At 40.5% G+C, this 21,683-nt stretch overlaps 1 protein-coding gene across 3 annotated transcripts in view; it reads left to right on the top strand.

Annotated features, from left to right (window-relative positions):
- The window catches only part of LOC109988283 (protein sidekick-1), a 194,673-nt gene that overhangs the window by 112,024 nt on the left and 60,966 nt on the right, over window positions 1–21,683 (top strand). For 2 of the 3 annotated variants that reach the window (XM_065956112.1, XM_065956106.1), the window contains exons 6-15: window positions 1,096–1,122; window positions 7,762–7,864; window positions 10,469–10,644; window positions 13,314–13,397; window positions 15,236–15,430; window positions 16,224–16,340; window positions 16,490–16,657; window positions 17,379–17,481; window positions 17,613–17,786; window positions 21,484–21,620. In XM_065956112.1, the coding sequence (XP_065812184.1) occupies window positions 1,096–1,122; window positions 7,762–7,864; window positions 10,469–10,644; window positions 13,314–13,397; window positions 15,236–15,430; window positions 16,224–16,340; window positions 16,490–16,657; window positions 17,379–17,481; window positions 17,613–17,786; window positions 21,484–21,620 (1,284 nt within the window). The remainder of the gene's footprint in view (window positions 1–1,095; window positions 1,123–7,761; window positions 7,865–10,468; window positions 10,645–13,313; window positions 13,398–15,235; window positions 15,431–16,223; window positions 16,341–16,489; window positions 16,658–17,378; window positions 17,482–17,612; window positions 17,787–21,483; window positions 21,621–21,683) is intronic. The other variant, XM_020639724.3, reaches the window with a different exon arrangement.

Here is a 21,683-nt window from a genome sequence, read left to right as displayed (position 1 = left end):
GCCAAAATGTGTGTTGACGTTGCTTTAAAGTTTGGAATCCTCTGTTGTATACCCCTTTTTTTGAATTTTAGTTGCAGGCCATAAAAGTGTAGAATGACCCTGATCATTACTAGACCAAAATGGATTTTGTACATTTTCTCTAAATATTTAGTATCTTCCCTATTATTAGATGCAACAATGTGACGTCACGGAGCGCTGCGCCCAAGTTGAAATTTGAAACAACGGCGAGCGCTACCTTGCGCTGCGCTCAGCTGGGAGGGGCACAGACACGCTCTAGAGCAACTCATAGACGATGAATGGGTTTGAGAGCAGAATAGATTCATCTTTACTTTCAAGAGAACGATATAAGAACTGTTTTTATATCTGAAATTGGTTTCTTTCATCCTTCACCTTTCTTCTGTATATTTTTTAGCTCCTTCCTCTTAGGATTGTTTGCTTACTCTGTGTCCGTCGGACGGTTTGAACTAATTTTCTTGATGCTGATGCCGTGCTGATGTTGTCAAAATCTACATTAGGTCTTGAGACACATCTTTCAATACACACAGACACACACACACACACACACACACACATAGATAGATAGATGAATGGTTTCTGCTCGTGGAATGTCAATGACACTGATTCCTATGGTGTTGCCTCAGACTTTTGATACAGGCAGGGTGAAGGGGTGAGGTAGAAGTGGGGGAGAAGCAAGGAGTGAATGAGGTTGACCAAATTTGGGAGCTGGCACTTGATGGATGGACTACAAAAAGCTCATCTTCCTCTGGACTCCTTGATAACATGCAGTTCTCTTCTTTTCTGTCTCTTCGTTTTTCATCACTGTTCTTCCTTTTTTTCTCAGGGTTGGAGTCTTCTTTTGTGCTTTGTGCCTCCTAAACTCTAAAACGCCTTCGAGCTGCTGATTTGTGAAAGCATTTGTTTCCTTTTTGCTTTTTTCAAATGTGTATTTACTAAATGTGTCTTTCTGCTGTACCCAGAGGAAACACTTGAAATCTAAATTATATCTCTCCTGTTTCCACCCCCCTTTTCTTCCCGCTCCCTTTCTTTGCTTTTGTCCTGCTTCTTTTCATTTAATTCTCTTTGGCTAACGGACAGTTGGCAAGAAGAACCGCGGGTCATCAGGTAAAGAACCCATTTGCATTTACATTATGTTTCCTGCTCTTTTTTTCTCGAGCACATTATTTCTCCTTGTATATAATGACAGGCAAATGTTGCCATGCCAGGTTTCATATTTAAGCCTCAAGTTACTAGAATAATCCGACTCGTGGACACTTTTGACCACAAGGTCAGCTCACTGTAGGCCTGTAAATAATCAATGTTATGGTAGAATAATACTCTGGTTTGCATTGAAGTGTTTAATTAAGGTCAAACAACCGTATTGCAAACAACCATATTGCAAACCTAGCGAAAACTAGGTTGGATTTAGGGCTTTTGGGATGCTACAGTATTTGGACAGGAGGTGCAGCAATGCTGGTGTCAGAAGAGCCTTCAGGTGAATATACTGTATGTCAAAAGAAGTGAACATTGAATCTTCTGACAAGTAAAGCCAAAGCACAGGTGCATTAAACATGCAGTGTTTCTTACGGCCTCCCACTGGCTACTCCATTGGTTTCTATAAGAAGTCAGGATGTATAGTAGTCAGTGATAAACCTATGTCTCATTTGGTTTTTAGTCCGAAAAAACATTATACTATCAAGTTTATATTTTCATAGCTTATTTCAAGTCTTCTGAAATACAGCATGAGGAAAATAGAGGACAACAAAGCTGGGTATGTGAGGGGCTAACTTTTTCTTTCTTGAGTCTCTACCACAGCTGCCTGTCAATAAGAAATCAAGCCTGTAAAATGTTTATGGCTAACAAGGGGCAATGGCTGTAATACCCAAATTGAGGCTCCAAAGTATTGGGTCACTAACTGATACACATGTGAAGTCCCCTCCACTTGTAACAAAGTCAAGTTGACTGCCTGATCTGACTAACAACTGGCACTTCGTTTTGGTCAACTTTTTGTCTGCTACATGCTTTCCCCACCCCACAGCATCACCAGAGTGTTTGTTACCTGAGCTATGCAGAAACACACTGCGGTGCCGGTGTTTCTCCCCGAGTTGCTCAAGAAGCTCTCCCTGCAGATTCACACCTTAGAAAGCTCTTTCAAATGCCACTTGAGTGTTTTTCTGTGCTGATGTGTAACATTGAGTCACATAGAACAATAGAGTGCCTGAGCCCTGCTTTAATATTCTTTCACTCTAACAGACTGCTAGAATTATAGTAGTCCAGTCTCGGCATATTGCCCATTTATCCTTTCAGAAAACCCTAATGGCATGTGTCACTGTCATGTGTTGATGATTTTCAGAATATATGGGGGTAAAAAAAGAATCTATCAACGTTTTCCCTGATTTTCCAAAACAAAGTTTCAATGCTTGAAGGAATTGCTCACGCCCTTATTTCAGTGTAGCATTGATAAAACGTTACCTCATTATGTCATTGTGGGTTTTGTCAAGCAGCCAAAAAACCCTACTACTCAAAATTAATCAAATAATAATCGAGTGCGCCTGAGAGCTCAAACCCTTCCCCGCTTCCCCATTACTACAACTCTCTCCATGTTTCGTCTTTCTTCCGTCTTTCTATGCTTTCTTGCTATGTCCCTCTCCCGTCACTGCGTTGACACAGAAAGATGGAGGGTTGGCAGCTGAAGGAAGAGATGAATATTTAAAATCGGGCATCTTTCTCGGTCTTCTCACTGCTTCCCATTGTCTGCGTCTGCCTTCCCTTGGGGCTTGGAGCTTCCACTCCTGGTGTGGTGTGGCTTTATAACTTTGTGTGTGTGTGTGTGTGTGGCTGGCTTGTGGTTTTATATTGGCATTCTAAGGCAAGTGTAGTCAGACGATGACACTTAGCTGTCAGCATGCAGCATTAATGAGTGCAGTGACATGCACAAACACTCACCCGACTCTCTAACGCACACACATGAGGTGTTCTCAGGAGAGAGCAGCAAATGATCCCCTTCTCCTCTCTTTTTATTTTTGTATTCTCTCCAAGGCTCTCAAAAGGCTCTACGTTTTGTTCCTAAACCGCTCATTCCCAATGTCCTTTATTTCCTTTCATTTTATCCTATTGGTGACTCTCTCTCTCTCTCTCCCGTGAATTGCGCTCTCAGTGTGATTTGTGTGAGTCGGCTGTGAACCCTGCAGACACCTGCCTGACAACTCTATTAATACCCAGTCCGCTTACACCAGCCTCCTCCTGTGAGCGTGTTTTTGTGCTTATGTGTGTGTATGCATGCAAAAAGAAAGGTATTTGTGTGTGTGTTCAACCCTTAGTCAATCCCTCTGCTCTCTAGGTCTCTGCAGAGATTTGTTTGAAAGGCTTAAAACGCACAGATCTCCAGTCATACAGAGATCATACACACACACACACACACACACACACAGAGACACACACACACACACACACACACAGAGACACACACACACACACACTGACTCACTCACTGATACAATGGGGAGTTTGGAGTGACTGGCAGATTTAATAGGAGAACAAGCTGTAATCTGAGTGAATCCATTCGATAAGGGATTACATTCTAATCTGTAGATGGCGATGCCTTTCATCTCTCTCTCTCTCTCCTTCTCCGCCTATGTCTCTCGCCCTCTTTATCCATCTCTATCTCTTTCCTGCCCTAAAGCTGCATCAATCCTTTTAACAGCCCTACTTTTTATAGTTCCCATGATTGGTTTAATTTTTCTGCTTCCATCCTAATATCAGTCCCACCCTTACACATGCATGCAAACACATACACAGCTGTGTTACTTCATCAGCACTTAACTGTCGATCAGCAGTAATAGCACTGACGAGAAGAGTAACATTACAATGCGTCATTGGCACTCTGATGCTAAGTTTACCCACAGTAATACACACACACACACACGCACACACACACACACACACACACACACACACACACAATATTAATGCTTTTTCCTCCATTCTCATCTATTTTTATATTTTTTTTTACTTCTTTCACAGCTTTTTTTTTTTTTATCATCCCTTTTTCTCTAATGAAGCTTTTCAGCCGTGAGTTGTTGCTGCAATATTTCTTCCTTTTACCAAAGGCCCTCCCTGCTTTTCTTGCTGCCCTCCATCACTCTCAGACTCTCAATCTCTCTGCCACATGGTGTTTCTCATTTACTAAATGAGGAATCCAATAGAGTTAGATTAAACTTCTGGACTCTCTTTGTAGAATCTTCACAGGGAGCCGTTAAGTTGCCACAGCTTGCTCACACACACAGAATATATCAGCCTTGCCAGTATGAATATTTCTCCTTGTTTAAGCTGAGGAAGACTAATTTGATAATCGGTGTTTAAATAACAAAAAGGAGCAGATGAGAGAATGATAGGGAGTAAGGGAGGGGAAAACATGCTCAGGGGCTCAGAGGTACAGAAGAGATAAAATGATATGAGATTTCCCAGGAAAAAAAGAGGATGGTAGACGCTGACTGAGGGAAAAGAGGAGCGTAGATCACACAACCATATGGCATTTTGTCTTCCACTCTTCTTCCACCATCATGTCTGTCACTACGGGAAGATGAAGACCATCTGCACGGTCTCTTCTCGCTTTCCCCCTCCGCATTCTCTCTCCTACACGCACATTTCTTTTCCATGCATGCTCTCTCTTGTCAGAGAGTTGTTCCTGCTAGCACGACTTATCTGTCTGCTCCTCTCAGACACACAGAAAGTTAACAGGCTGGGTTCACACCCCCGTCTGCTTATTATCCTCGGTCACTGCTGCCATTAAGCCTCCACTGATGGTTACTAGTCCCTGAATGACCTCTGCCTCCAACATTGGACAGCTAATGGACACCCTCCTCTTCCTCCTGTTACCTCCACCTGTATATGAGCTATCCCTTTGTGTCCCTTTATATCTTCCACCCACTCCTGCTCTGCGCATCTTCACTCATCTGACACCACCCATTTCACCTGTGTGTGCGTGCGCGTGTGCGTGTGTGTATGTGTGTGTGTGTCATTGAGAAATTGGGAGAAAAACCTCAGGTGATAAGACCTCAAGTCATGATTCCCCTTGCTCTTTTTGTGTCACTTTACTTATATTTGCTATTAATGACTCAACCCCCAGCCTGAGTTCGAGTGTCGGTGAGTGCAGTTGTCAAGACATTACAGTGGATATACCTGTGTGTGTGTGTGTGTGTGTGTGTGTGTGTGTGTGTGTGTGTGTGTGTGTGTGTGTGTGTGTGTGTGTGTGTGTGTGTGTGTGTGTGTGTGTGTGTGTGTGTGTGTGTGTGTGTGTGTGTGTGTGTGTGTGTGTGTGTGTGTGTGTGTGTCTGTGCTATCTTTTGCTTGTCTTCCTGCACCCGCATATCTTATTCTCTGTGACAATGGGATATGACTTCAGCTCTTTCTCCCTCTCAAATTGGGGGAAAAAAGAAAAGAGAGAGCGAGAGAGAATGAGAAGGAGGAATAAAGAGCTGGGAGTTAATTACCACCTTTCCCTCCCTTCTCCCTTCAAAGAGGAGATCAAAGCTATTCCTCCCTGTGCCCCCCCCACCCCCCCACCCCTCCCTCCTTACAACCCCAAACCCTCCGACAGCCTCTGATAGACCTAGCCTGTTAATATGAAGTCCCTACTCCTCCCTTATTGGAGATCTACATATTGAATGGTTAGACGTGGGAAACCCAATGATCTCCATATGAATAGGCATAATAATATCATGTGGGCTGCTCTAAACATGGGGAAAACATTTTGGATAGTGCTCTATTCTATTGCAAAGCTCCCCGGGGGCATGTGCGCTGAGGTTGTCAAAATTTGATTTGGACATAATAACTTAAGTCATGATAACTCACTTCCTGGATAGTTTATTTGACAGTCTGTCGATGAAAACGTGCAAGAAATATATTTTTCCTCACATTGAAAAATATCAGGCCACTTTACCGGTAGTCAGCCACTCCTCATTCGGGACAGCAGTGTATCACTTCCTCTCGTGGGGGTCCTTGAGGCCTCTTCTTACGGTTGATACAAGTAGGGAGAGCGCAAGGGGAAAAGGTCATAATCTACTGTTTTTGTACTACTTTGCTGAGCAGATGTTACGATGATTAAGAATCCTTGTCTTGTATGAGTGGACATTCAAAACCATATATCCTCATAATCACAAGTTCTGCACACTCAACACCATACTTTTTGTACACAACATTGGGGCCATAAATCATTCTTCACTTGACTCACACTACTGTACTCTCCTCTAAACGCTATCACCGACACTCACACGCAGAAGAAAAATCCTCCCTCCAATATATCATTATACGTTGTGTGGAAGTGTGTTTCTGACAAAACAGTGCTGCGGTTGACAAAGAGTTATGTTGTTTGTAAGAGAGAATTACGGCGCGCTTGTGTAAGATTGAAACCATGTCTGCATTAAGAGAGAACAGAAGTTTAGAAGTGGTGGGTTTACTAAAACACCCTCTCTATTCAGTCAGACTGACAAACATCTGTTCTCCATCATCTGTTCTGTCTGCTTCACAACGTCAGTCACATACTACTATTCCCTTTACATACTATCTTTTTATCGTCATCTCTAACCCTCTCTTCTGATTTTATCTTCTGACTCTGTATGTTTGGATTTCACATATTTGTGAGTGTGTCTGTAGCTGTGTAGACACTAAAGAGCAGTCTTATTTCTAAGGTACAATGAAGTCACTTTTTCTCATAGCTCAAAGATTTGCCTCTTATTGTCAAAGAGTATGCTTTGAGTGATGCTGTTTTGATCAGATTTGAGAGAAAAAAAGAGGATATAAGCCTGGAGAAGTCTTGGAAGATTTGACGTGTACCATCTGCCCAAACAATGACATAAAAATATGCTGACCTGGAAACATTTGTAGCCAAAAAGATTGTTGAAATAAGACAACATTTTTGGTCAAGTTACCACAATGATCCTTTGCCGCTTGCCATGCTCTCATATATCCCCGTTAGAATCAGAATCAGAGTCTGTTTATTGCAAAGTAGGTTAACTCATTCAAGGTATTTAAATGGGTTTTTGGTGCATGAACAATGAACACGGAAGTAGAATAAAAATGTAAAAAACTATTATGCAGTAGTATTAGCACTGTCAAGTAACTTTGATAGATTGATAGGTTGGTATCGGTTGTATATCTTAACCTCTTGGAGTGCTATCATTTGGAGGAAGGTTCATGTTAATGGTGCTGTTGTGATGTTGGCCAAATGACGGGCTGGAACATTTGATTGACTCTCAGCTGATGTGTCAGAATAATTCCATGATGGCTGTGTCATGTAAATGACCTGACACAAAAATAAATTATTACTATTTTATTCATTTGATAGAGTAAGATACCAATATAAAAACAATAAAAAAAAATCTATCAAAGGTGGATATAAAGGTAAAAAAATCCCCATAAATAGTTCAGTTAGCACTGTTACGACAAGATGATGAATGCTGTTCTGATAGATGTGTTAGAAACGACATTTTTGTAAGAGCATGAGAGCCTCCTTCAGTGTCATACTGTATGCACCACAGTTAGCATGGAAGAGTCATGGGCGAGTAAAGTTTACTTAACAATGATCATACTGTATATAGACAATAGAAAACTGTGCAAGTTAAAATAAGAATCTTAAACGTAAAATAGTTCAGAAATTTAAATCTAAAAGGGGGGGAAAAAAAGAGTGTTTTGCGTATATGAACATTGTGGTGGGTAGTCATTAGTTTCCTTAACTGCATCTTCTATTTGCTCTCTCTGTTACAGATCCTGAATCCGAACTTGTGCCTCCTGCCATTGTGATCGGACCCAAAGACACAACAGTGGTAGCAGGCAGTGAAGCAACACTGGAGTGCATCGCTAATGCCAGGTAAATGTCTTTAATGTACATGCACACATGCTATCACACACAGAAATTGTGATCAATTCTGCTTTTTCTGGAAAGCACTGTGATTCTGACACACTATATACTCTCAGCTCTGCAGTCGTTCCCTCTGCATTAGATTATAGACTCAGCATACATATTGCTCAAACAAACAAACAGAAGATGGATCAAAGTTCCATCTGACATGAGCTGAGTAGCTAAACACATCCACAGTCAAAGAGACCCATGCCAAGTACATTACGCCCACTTACACACACCGTCAACCAAACACACACAGGGCACATGCACTCAAACAGAGGGAGCAGTCTAGTCCGACTCAGCAGAGGTTTCTCACAGCAACAGCAGACTCTCCTTACTTTAGGAAGGACCAGAAATTCAGCTAAAATCAGTTTTTTTTTCTCATTCCTTAGATACAAACTGTCCAACCTCTTCTGTCCTCCGCTAAACTGGTCACTGCCCTTTTTGTAGTTATAAACAATGCAGCCTAAAAGCTTTAATTCAATCAAAACAAAAATTCAACAGGAGATGAGCACAGTCTACTGTAGCTCTGCAATACTTTACCATGTTTTCTCTTTGGTGCACTTTATTCCCCAATTCCAATGACAGAGGCTGTTCAAAGTTTCATTCCCATTTCTCTACTTTTTTTTTCTGAAAGCATACCACATCTCAGCCAACTGCCCTGAAATGAAACTCCCAGAGCTGTAAAGTCACTCAACAGGAGAACATTATCAATACTTTGGATCTGTAATATACTCTCTGTTATCTTCTTGTCCAGCATTGATGAAATGGAGGCTAAGGTGTCTTTGACGTGACAATAGCTGAATATCCAGAATCAAACGGACACATTTCAGGCTTTACTTGCTTAACATGCTGTATTGTGGTTGCACAGTGGAATATTTGTACAAGGTTTTTGTTGGATTTGATTTGCTCCGGCTGGGTAAAGTCCTGCTGCTTGGTTCCCTGAGAGTTTAATCCATGTTAAATGTTTCTATGCAGCACTTGACCAGCACTTAACCACTTGGTAGTACTCAAAGTTAAGTAAAATTCAAGAGGCTTAACCTTATAAAAATGTACAAAAAGGTGTGAAAGGTACTTAATTTAAGTGTAATAGAAATCCATGATAAAAGCCCTTTGACCTGCCGAATGTGTTAGATTAAATAGTTATGTTTGTCCTTTGTAACAAACTGAAGTGATATTTCAGCTGCAGACATATTTAAGTCCCCAGCAATTCTTCTGGGAGAAACAATCCACTTGACAGCTACTATTTTTGATATCAGAGAAGCACCCGCAGAACAAGGAAAAGAAGAAACTACTGTACTGTATTCTATGGGAGTTTTAAAGAGAGAAATGTGTGATCAGTGAAATAAAGTGCAGTACTGAAGTTTTTAAAGCATCTGCTATCCAAACCCATTAAACAATAATCAGTCATATGCATCATTGAAGTCCTGGTAGAGTGCTGAAATAATTAGAAGTTTCATCAAAAACAAGCACTGCCAGAAGCTGTTTAAAATCAGGGTACATTTTGTATGACTATCTGGGGCCCCACTGAGTATGCTTATTAACATTTGACATAGACTGTAAGCCAAGCTGCCTTGTTATAAGACTTTTTCTTCCAACTTTGTCGATGCCTCAATATTTCTCATCTGACAGAGAAAACAGCTCACACTCAACGGAATCCTGAAGAATGGATTCATGTCTGAAATGATTACATTTACGGTTGGAGACCACTCAAAGTAAACCTAGGAGCATTTTTATCCAAGCTAGAAACTCTAGTACTCGAACTTCTTAAACATAATGGCTAAATCATCATCTTTTCTTCATCTCCTATTATCTTTAGTTATGATGGTACTTAATTAATGCTCTCTCATATCATCAACAAATTGATTGAAAAACAAATGCAATTAGAACAAATCGAAATGATGTATCATGAATAAAGTCAAAGCTCAGTCATTTTGGAGGAATCAATTCAGTATCTTCACAGGCAGCCTTTACATCCATGCTTTATGTCATTAAGCTTCCTGCACCAAAAACTAAGAATTTAAACCAGAAAAGTAAAAGATTTTTTATTAATAGGGCTTCATATGTGTAACACTTGAACCCCAGGCTGCCCACCGAGAGGACTATAGCCTCCGTACATGGGCCGCAACCTAACTGCTAGGCAACCAGAGCCCCCTTTTGAGCCATTTCCAACTTTAAATTGATATTGTTTTAAGCGTCAAATTGTTAGTTTAAATGTACACACAAAATGAAGACCTTCATTTTTATGACTATTTAAAATACTGTATTAATGCTTTGACATACAAACCAACACATAAACGTAGAGAGCAATATTTTCATGTTGTTAATCTGATATACATTAAAGTTTGAAGATTAACTGACTGAAGGTTCATCATGCTGAGTCGAGCCGACTGCTCTGATATACAGACTGTCATCATTCATTTCCTCCCTCAGTGACACATGGATGGATGTCATACAGTGTAATTGTCTTCTGTCACTTTTTGCTCTTTTTGGCACATCCACACGTCTCCTGTGATTTATCCTCTTCTTCCTCTTCTTTTTTTGTTTCTCCTCCGCGCTCTTCCCTTTTAGACCGGCGGATAGTCTTGTGGTGTCATGGAAACGTGATGGCCGTCGACTGGCCGGTGGGCGTCGGCTCATTTTCCCGGCCCCTACCTCTTTTGACACGGGGTTGTATGTTTGTGAAGCAATGCTTAGCAACAGCACTGCTAAACCTGTGGAGGCACGGGCACAACTCACTGTAATGGGTAAGAGAAATATAAGAGAAATACACACACACACACACAAACAAACACACACACACACATATAGTCAGTAACATGATTATCCTGGGAAGGCCTTGGGCATCAAGCCTAATGCTTCCAACATGTGTCATTAGTTTCCTCACTGTTGTCTTTTCATGTACATTTTATGCTCCAGGCACTCTTTCATTATGTTCATTTCTTTCATTAGTTTGACTTTTCTCCTTTAAGTATGACATAGAACACCTCATGCTGTGAGCATGTCAACTACAGGACTACTCCAGCTGAATCTGCTGTCCACTCTCACCAGCAAACTGCCCATTGTAGTCACAAACAGCTGTTGTACTCCTCGTGATCAAATTCACACCCTAGATCAGCCATGAATGTGTTGACTATAGGCTTTCTCACATTAAAGAGAACAGCACCACAGACACACATGCGCATTCGCCCCGCGGCTAAATTAGTTTTGTGCCCTGGAGTTGCCAATCAATAGAGAGCATTGAATGCACTCAAACAGGAGCGCTCTCATCACAATTCGCTGCCGTCTTTCAGGTGTGTGTGCGTAAATAGAAAAACAGAACACACATGCACGCACAAATGCGGGCACGGCGGTTTGTGATTGATGAAGTGAGACTTTTTTTTCTCCCTTGTTCGTCAGCGTCTTTTTGATCTGTGGTGATTGCTGGAGTGAGGGAGCACCTAACGAAGAGAGAGCAAACTACCCATGCCTACAGAATACTCACGAGTAGAAAAGGCCTGCCTGAATATTTATACCCCTGTGCCCCCTCTCTCATGATCCGCCACGATTTTTAGTACCTCACTCCCCACTCTATCTCCCTCTCTGCGTTATCTTCCTTCATTAGGCCGACAGGGCTGTTAAGGCCTGCTCTCACGGACCGATTCTGCATACATTCATACGTATCAGAGGATTAGAGGACCGATGAATACGTTGGCATGATTTTTTTTCCCCCAATCAGCCCATTAGAACTTTATGAAAGAGATTTCTAGATGACGTCTGTGTAAAAAACAGACATAGCTCCAAAGGTATTCATTATTCAAGTTCATTTCTTCTTCTACTGATCAGAATATGTATAGCATTGACTGCATGCTTGTGTTGTACACTGCAAATACGACTTTAACTATACATCTGTTGTTGTTCTCCTTCCTTGTTTTGCAGTCAGACAGTAGGGAATCAACAGAAACTCAACTCTCAAAACCCAACCACTCAAACACTCCAAAAATCTGTTTTGTTGTGCATCTAGGTTTTTGTGCTCACCTAACTGAAGGCGATAAATGCACCTGGGTTATCGGTGTCACAACGCATGACTGTTTTTTATCATCTGTTGTTTTCCTGTTCTTCCCCGTCTGCGTGACTTGCTCCCTCTCTTGTCAAAAAATCAAATCCAGCATGCACAATAATAAGAGGAGATATGTGGGTGGTAAAGCTACTAAAAAGTTATACTGGCTTTAAAGACAGTATTGAAAAGTAGAATAAATGCAGAATTAACATGGAAGTCTACTCTGTCCCTGTCAGCACACCCCCACATATACAAGTACACACAGTATGATCAAACTTTCAATTTGTCTTTTCTTTAATTGCCTCCTCAGTTCATCCAGTGTGTGAAGCAAGAAGGAAGGAATTGAGAGAATACAAGAACACTAGGATGTTTTAGGATTGTTCTTTGAAAAGGAACAGGATTCAATGAAAGTTTTCTCCTCTCTACATTCTTGCTTGTGTTGTTCTTACTCCTTGATGTACATTGCAAGGTGTCTTGTTGTGGTATTTTTAAACAAGCCTGGGAGAAAAAAAAAAACAGAAAGAAAACTTTGACTGTAAATTGCTTTTTCTTAGATTGAATAGAACAGAATCATTAAATTCTAGGAATTTGTTATTTAATGCCCAACCTGGAAATGTCATATTGCTCATGGTAATTTTCCAGTACACAGGTGCATCTCTGTCATAGAAGTCGTCCTGAAAAAACATTAGCCAGACTGTCTCCCCCTGCCTCTCTGGGCTTATTACCTCTCACTTAATACACCATTTAGAAATGATGAAAAACAAATTGAGCATATTAAAGAGTGGGTGCTCTTAAAGAGTGCATATTAAAGAGTGGGTTTGTCATAGCTTTACAGCAATACACCAAGAAGAATATGTTCACTCTCAAACCGTACAAAGCATTTAAAGTGACACCGGTGAACATGATTACAGGGTGCAGATATTGGCAACAAAAAAGAGCTCTTTGAAAAGTAGGACTCTTTCATTTGGGAAACTCTGTAAAGATGTTTTTTCTGTGAGTGGAAGACATCCCAAAGGGCACATATGCACAAACCCTGCCTTGCAATGACACTCCAGATACTGAGGGCCACGAGGGGGGCCCAGATTTATTTTACTGTTCTGAGTTTTCAACTCTGATTCTCTTATCCATTAGAGAATAAAAACTTGGAGAGGGCAAATTCAAAAGTCTCCCCGAAGATTACTTTTATACTGTTTTATACCATTGAACACGTTTTTGAAACCGGTTTTCTTTTTGGAGGGCATTATTAGTATTTCAGATCTGTTGCACACAGCAGGGGTTGTAGTCTTTGATATTCTCTCTGAGATGTTCTTCTATAGATATACTGATACAGAATGTTCTTGGAAATCTTAACATTTTTATTTCCTCACATCTCTGCAGATCCACCTTTTCTAACTGCTCAACCGAAGAGGAAGATCTTTGCAGACCTCGACAGGAATGTGGATATCCCCTGCCTGGCTGCAGGTACAGTGTGTGTGTGTGTGTGTGTGTGTGTGTGTGACTATCAACATACTGTAAGTAACTACTGTATTGGGAGTGTTTAGGTGGTTATGAAAAAGTGTGCGAGGAGTGCACTAGGCAGGTAAAAGGAAGCTGTCATTAAGAAAACTCACATGCCTGTATGTTCAGTAAAAGAGGTCATGGTTAGAGTTATGCCAGTCCATACTGCCTTTGAAGAAACCTGTTCCTGAAGCAACAACAACTCAAGAAATTTACAGTTTTCATTCTTGTAAAAAAATCCTACCAGTATCTTTGGTAGACCCTGACTTGCAGTGGTAGACTCCTGTCCCTCTCCATCAGTAGGATGGCAGGTCGATCCCCAGCTCAGGTCTACATGCCAAAGTTGGATTATTTAATACAGACTTCATATAGTATCCTCTGCAATCAGTCTGGAATGTGTGTGGCAGGGTGAATGTGACATGTAGAGTCCAAGAGCTTTGAGTGGTCAGACGACCAGAAAACACTTAATGAATCGATCAATTTTTATAAGTAGACCATTTCCATTAAGCAGTCAGCGTTGGTTCTGTCGAGTACATATCTTGTCAGTTAAAGTAATTTTACAATGAAGTGATCTCAGGATTGGAAACAATTGTACTACGCACTGTCAAAAGAAATGACAGAATGAGAGCTGTCGAGATTTAAAAAGGAGAGCATGACCTACTTTCTCACCTCTACACACTTTCCTATCAATATGTAATGTAGATATATTCTTCAGAATGTTACAAAGTTTTAAGACTGTCTGACAGCCACTTTACCTCCACTTTATGTAAGGAGGTGTTGAAGGAGGAGGTTTCAGATGATCTAAAAGCACTTGGAAGCACACTGAAGGTGTTTTCAATCACATGGAGCGTGACCTGGACTGATTGTTTAGAACCCTTACAGGATAACTTCATATCTTCACACTTTAAATGTGTCCATGCAGCAGTTTGTAGAGGGTGTTAGGTCTGATCTGATCTGAGTTTTCCAGGGTAACTCTATCAACCCTTAGATAATGCTCAGGTTTGGAATCTTTCAACATGCTTTAGTAAATGGGCTTCTTTAGCATTACATGTGCATTTGTGATTGGCATGCTGAAAATTGAGCTTGTTTTTTGACTCTTGTTCTTAAAGGGATTACATGAGAGCATTTATCTGAGCAGCAGGGATAGACACAGCTCCAAAAAACTGCAACATACTCCTCTCTCTCCCACTCACACAGAGCCAGTGTAAGTTCCTCCTCAGTAATCTGATACAGTGGCAGTTAAATTAAATAGCAGAGTCCTGAGGGTAAGAAGAGAGGGATGGAGACTGGGAGGAGGAACAAGCGAAGGAGGAGAGACCGAGTGCAAAGTGACAGGGGAGAGCGAGAAAAGGAGGGAGAAAAAATACTTCACACATGTCTGGGAAAGCTTGACACCAGCAGATTTAGAAAAAGTGTGGAATTTATCCCCCTTTCTCACACATATACAAACACACAGTCTGGTGTAGAGACAGACTAATTGTGTGAGCACCCCTCCTGTCATACCTGGCATGTCTGTCAGAAAGGTGGAGCTGATACTGTAGATAACTGGTGTGCTGCTCTTTTTAAACATCATTTATTCAGAATGTTTTCTGGCCCCAATGCCACCCTTACTCTACCACCCACACCCTGCAATCAATATATTATTAGTCATTATGCCTGCATGTATATTTATACCGTGAGAGTGCCTAACAGAGAAGTAAGATTTGTGAGAGAAGAGTGTGTGTGAGAGTAGTTTGCTGCCTTGTTATTAAGGATATTGAAAATCGTTTTTTTTTTTTTTCCATGTACATGCACACACGTAGGCGTGCCCCAGCCCAGGATAGAGTGGTTTAAGGACGCGGTGCCTCTTTCCAAACTGGCCAACCCCCGCTACAAAATCATCTCAGCAACCGGGCTGACTGTGCGCCGGGTGCAGCCAGGAGACGGAGGAATATTCCAGTGCGTCGCTCGCAACGCTGCTGGAGAGACACAAGCACACTCACAACTCCTTGTCTCCAGTGAGTTTGTCTGACAAACAAACAAAAAAAACATCCATGTTTACTTCTGCTCTTAAGTTATAGCCTTAAGTAACCCTCAGTTGATTCCACTGTTGTCTTTTCCTTGAACTTTCTTCCTCTTGTATTTGAAATAGCTCTCCTCCTTCTTAATCTTCTGTATTTTTAAATGTCCTTTTCTTTGTATTTGCTTAGTTTTCATCACAGTTTTTAAGGCATGCAAATAAATGTTTTCTTTACTGAAATATGTTTTACCAATTTACTGATTAAACGTCTGGCCCCTGGAATATTAGATACATGGAAAAACTCAACTTAATATCTTGTTTTACATTTTACAAGACAGAAAGAAGAAATATAAAAAGTTTAAAGAGCTGACTCAGTCGACAGCCAGAAGAAGTGATGGCTACTTTTTGTCAGATAACTAATTGCTTGATTAACTTTTTGCCTCAGGGTTATTGTTCTTGTAGCCAACTTTATCCCCTTTAGCCTGAACCAGATAGTTTGTAGTTTTATTTCTTCTCAATAGATTTATGTTCTGTTTAGTGAGCATTATAATTAAAACTTCCACACCACCACCTTCCACATTTCTGCACACTCACAGAGCACTAAGTAATGAGTAAAGCTTCATTGATCAAAGAGGAAACATTTGTGCCTAAATCAATGCTGTCACCCTTTCTTTTTCATTCCCCTGTAGCTCTTACGCTCAACTCTTTCTCCACTTGTTTTCCGTCTATGTCCTCTATAAAGGAACCAATGCAGTCTTCTTTTCTTCACATGCCTTCTCCTCGCATTTCAGGTGTGGCCCCCACCTTTACATTCCCTCCGTCTGATCAAACAGTAACTGAAGGGAACACAGCCCTGTTTACCTGCCAGACTAGCGGCGCTCCAAAACCTGCCATCACCTGGAGAAAAGGTAACAGAAAACAACACAATCTTCAATGCACATTGAGGGAATACGCAAAGACACACTGACATCACGAGTTTGTAATTAAAAATGTGTCTAATTACTTAATTACTTCATTAACCTCAGGGCTATGTCACTGTTTCTCTCTCTGTGTGCAGGCTCACAGGTTTTAGCTAGCGGCTCAATGCAGGTACCCAGGTTCACACTTTTGCAGTCTGGTGGTTTGGAGATTCAGCCAGTCAGCTTCGAGGATTCAGGAGAGTACACCTGCATCGCCTCCAACTCAGAGGGAACCATCAACGCCACTTCTAGCCTCGTCGTCTTGAGTAAGATGCATACACACACATAGAATACACACCTAATCTGACTAACCATAAAACAGACATGGGACACTTATTTATCCGTCGATGTCCAAACACATTCGTGTAGGCTCATGAAGGGGCCGTGTGACCGGTTGTCGATGCAGTGGGCTGGCTCCAATGGTAAAATAATTACCCGGTTAGCCTTTGTAAGAGGACTATTAATTTGTTGGTAAACATGCTAATTGGCTGATTTCTTTTCAGATTTCCCGGGTCAAAGTTTTTTGAAGGCCTATGAATATTAGTTTGGTGTTTGAATGTTGCGTCAAGTGTTTCTATCTTTGTATCATATCTTTAATTTTCATCTTGTGAATGGATCTGCTGGGATTCTAAATTTCAGACTGTCTGAAAACAAAGTTCTATCAACCAATCAATGCTTCCCTTTTTCTCACTAGGTTTTAAAAAGTGGCAAATTTCCAAACGTGGGGTGTAACACAGCAGCTTTTGTCCGTGTGTGTTTTTTGTGCATTTGTAATTGATAGAGAAATCCTGTTTGTGTTCTTCAGCGCAGCAATTTTGGGCTAGAGTGTAAAGTAATGAATAGCTAACTTAAAAGAGCAGTTGATGTACACATGGGTCAAGTTATTTTAATATATGTAAATCTGAAAAAAAAGAAAAAAAGCGAAACCTCTAAATGTTCTTTCTTTCAATCGTTTATCCTCCCTGGATTTCTCTCTGGTATTTTCAGGTCGTACAGTCATCTCTGTACCTCCAACAGACCAGCGAGTTATCAAAGGAACCACTGCTGTCCTGGACTGCAACGCTACACACGACTCCAGAGTCAATGTCAGGTACCTGATTCTTTGCTTCTGATCAAGAGCATTCAATGTTATATCTTTTTCACTTTTAATAGATTGCATGAGTGTATTTGCTGGTTTAGGTACACATGGTATAGACTACATGTATTTCTTCTCTATTAAAGCTTCAAGTGGGATCGAGGTGGTGTCCTGGTCCTTCCGTCCAATGGAGGGCGTGTGTCGGTGCGCCAGGGCTCCCTTACTATTGGCCAGACGTGGTCAGGTGACATTGGGGATTACACCTGCACTGTGACATCACAAGCAGGCAACGATTCTCGTATTGCGCGCCTCGAAGTCATGTAAGTTCATACACTCAAGCAAAGTTGGATAGTTTAAACCCATCTTGGCCAATGTTGTGTCACTCTGCCACCAATCCTCCTCACAAAAAACACAACTTATTGTTTTTCTGAATTTCCATTTCCAAGATAAAAGACATAACATTTTTTAGCTTTTGGTGCTGGTAGAGGGATTGTTTTTACCTGCAGACAAAGCAAAGGTAGCTGTTTCTCTACTTTCCCATTCTTGTGCCAAGCTTCACTAACCTGCAGGTATCATCACATCAAACAAAGAGGGTGAATTAAAGGGATTCTGTTACTTTGAGAATCATGTTGCTGGGTTTGTGCTGCTTTTCATAGTGTATTTATTTAACATTTGTAATGTCATACATGTAATGAGGCAAGAGCACATTAGTACAAAAAACTAATAATGAAGGGTTTGCAAGGTGAAACTGGTTAAATATTCAATTTACAGTATCACATGGATACTTTGAAACATCAAGAGAGTGATTTTTAAATTAAATTATTCATATGGAATGTGACCCTCCCTCCCCAAAATAAATTAATAAAAAAAAATAAAAAAAACAACTTCAGTGCCCTACTCAAGAGGAAAAACATCAGCTAGTCCATAGTCAGCTGTCTACCTGAATTAAATTGCATATATGATTGACAGGAATAATGCTTCCTAATGGAAAAAACTTTGACTCGACTTTGCAGAACTGAATTCAGCAGAGGTAGCACATAGGTCATTAAGTCCATTACCAAACATACCTAAAGTTTAGACATCAGCTTAGTTCAGCAGCTTTCAAATGAGATAATTGCATTTTTCCAATAATAGCCTATCAGGGCTCAGAACCCCTTGAAGCCAAAAATGTATCTATACCATTAATAGTGTGAGATGAGAGAATGTATCTAGAGTGAGGTGTTATTATTAGACAGTTGTATTAGTACTTCAAGTTCGTATATGCTATCAGATACCTTGCATGTACAAGAAATCCACTCCCTGCTCGGTAAAACTACAGCTGTAGAAGTCTCAAAGTATAGAATGTGTCATACAGTGTGTGCATTCATGATTGTCAGGGGGAGCACATTCCCTGCATGTCAGTGTGGGTTTCATATGAGCAGACTTTCCTGACACTCAGATTAAAGCATGCCACAGACAAATTCCAAGTGTATCCCACGCTCCGGTCTGCATAGCCTCATTCCAGCCACTGTGAGAAAACAGTTTCTAATAGCAGCCTATATATTGTTATATGGACTTGTATAATAATATTATATCATTTATAAAAGGGTCTTGTGATATTTAAGCGACAATCTCTATTGTTAAAAATGGAGCCAATTTGGAAGTTTAAAATATTGCAGTTCCTCAAATGTCCACTTGAGGCCTCTAAAGCCCTGAAGGTCACATGAACGTTCGAAAATGCGGAAGAAATAAACGTAAACATGTTTACAGCCTGATACAAAAAGGGGTTTTGATTTGTATGGTTTGTCTTTATTGACACACACTTTACAGGGAGTGAATTTTTTACAACTCATCCTTTTTTAATTCTATGTAGGATAATGTTTATACTCAACTCAACTCAGCTTTATTTATATAGCACCTTTCATACATAAAAACATTCAGCCCAAAGTGCTTCACAAAAGAACAGAATTAAAACACAAAGAATGTCAAATACAAAGAATTGACATTTTAGTACTGACATGAAATAAAACGAAATAAAATAACTTCTAATTATAAAATAATAGGCGTGACAAGTGGGCGTGTTTTTGCTGTTTGTCAAGAGGCTTAAGGCATTTCCAGTATGGATGCCGCCATCTTTGGGCTTGAAAAAAAAAAAACCTTTAGTAATCAATGGATGGTGTCACTGAGACTCTATGTTTTATACGATCTCTGGATATTTCTGATATATTCATACAGTTGCAGGGTAGGAGAGAGAAAGAACATGATTCCACATCCTTCTGAATTATGCAACACCAAGAGGTTACAAGTGTCGCTCTCTTCTTAACCAAAACGTGGGGAATAAAGTGTGTGTGCGTGTCAGCCATGTGTGTGACTGGCATCCTTGTTAGCTTAGTATCCACGGGTCACAGAGGCTAACAGATGCTGGCAGCTAAGGAGACAGACTAATTACCAGCAGGTTATTGGTTCAACTCCCTTAAGGCCCATCCACGTGTTGTTGAGAGTGTGTCTGCGGGTATAGTTCGTGGGTGTGCGGGTGCGTGCGTGTGCGTTTGGCAAGCGGGTAGTTCTTCTAATATTCTCTAAGCTCATCCATTAATGAATATGATCATGTCAGCTCAGAAAAGAAAGCATCATACTCAGCTCCTTTTCTGCTTCATTCACTGCAATCATTGCCCCTTCTCTGTGGTGACAACCCCCCCCCCCCCCCCCCCATCACATTCCTCATCTATCTCTCTCTCTCAGTTCCCTTTCATTTCTAACATCCCACTTTAATTTTAAAATCCATCTACACTCGCTGATAATACTAATATCTAAAAGTCTGTTTCATGTTATTACATGAACAGGAGCCAGCGTCAGTCCAAGTAGACGGTTCATTGATTAGAAATTATTAATGAGCTTATGAATATGTAATGCAGCAAGTTTGGGCACAAGGGATCATGTCTTTCATCATTCTTTCAGAGTAAATATATATTTGTTTAGCTCTGTCATATGGTCCTTTAAGAACTTCTTTTATCTCTGCTGGGACCCGTAGTGTTTCACATACAGTGCTTAGATCTGCTTTCTTGTATTTTCTTCTTTATCAGCAAAATCCTGATGTTCTAAAATGAGTAAAATAAGAAGTCTGGAAACTCTTTATTGTTTTCTCAAACCACAAACAGAATAAAGAATCACAATAGAAACAATATTCAAATCAAAGATATATTTGTAAGATAACCTCCACTGGGAGTTGACCTGACAGGAAAGAACCCAGATATTAAAGCCAACATTATTTTACCACACATATTTAGAAAACAACACAAACAAACAAAACAAACATCGGTTTAGGCACAATGTCATGAACTCGTGAGCTCAGACATACTCTTGTGAAAATGTTTATGTAAAATGAATTGTTCAGCATGTTTTTATGAAAGACTTTTACGATTTTCTTGCGGCAATTAGACAACAAAATCGATATTTACACTCCTGAAAGTTGTGTCAGTAAAGATGTGGTGCCAAAAGCAGCCAGTTAGCTAAACAAGCGTTACTCTGTCTGAAGGTAAAAAATCTAGCTCACAGAATCTCAACCCACAGACAGCAATCCTATTTGTCATTCCTTTGGTCCTTAAAAATAACACAAAGGCAAAAACATTAAATTGTGTTTTTACAGGCGTTATGTTCAACTTCTCTACTTGACTCAGTCGATACTAATACTCCTTCACTAGTTAACAAGTAAAAAACCAGATCTTCAGAAAATTCCCTTTCAAATCACAGCTTGAAATGACTGAATTTGTTGAATGGGGATTTGTTACCTTCAAACAATATCTGTTACTCTCTTGATGATAACCTTAGCTAACCAGTTACCTAGCATCATAATAGGCACACAGACATGATTATCATACTGATCTTGACATTTAAGGGAGGGTGTTATCCTAAATGTAAAATTATTACTCCCAAAGATTCTGCGCTAATCAAAAGACCAAACAATTACTTTCAGACTTTGACTTTGAAATTGACATTTTTTTTTGGCCCTCCTTGTTTTTTTTCTTTTTCTGTGTTCAGTGAGCTGCCACACTCTCCTCGCTCCCTCACTGTCCGTCTCAATGACTCTGACTCGTGCTCCGTCCTCCTGTCTTGGCTACGCCCCTTTGATGGGAACTCCCCACTTCTCTACTATTTGCTGGAGCTCTCTGAAAACAGTACGTATGTGTGTGTTTGTGTGTCGAGGCAAACAGCTGCTCACTCACTGTCTCCCAGGCACG

This window comes from Labrus bergylta, chromosome 1, assembly GCF_963930695.1.
Source record: "Labrus bergylta chromosome 1, fLabBer1.1, whole genome shotgun sequence".
NCBI classification, from domain to species: domain Eukaryota; kingdom Metazoa; phylum Chordata; class Actinopteri; order Labriformes; family Labridae; genus Labrus; species Labrus bergylta.
The sequence above is the reverse complement of the archived record's forward strand: the minus strand, read 5'-3'. Positions and strand labels throughout refer to the sequence as shown.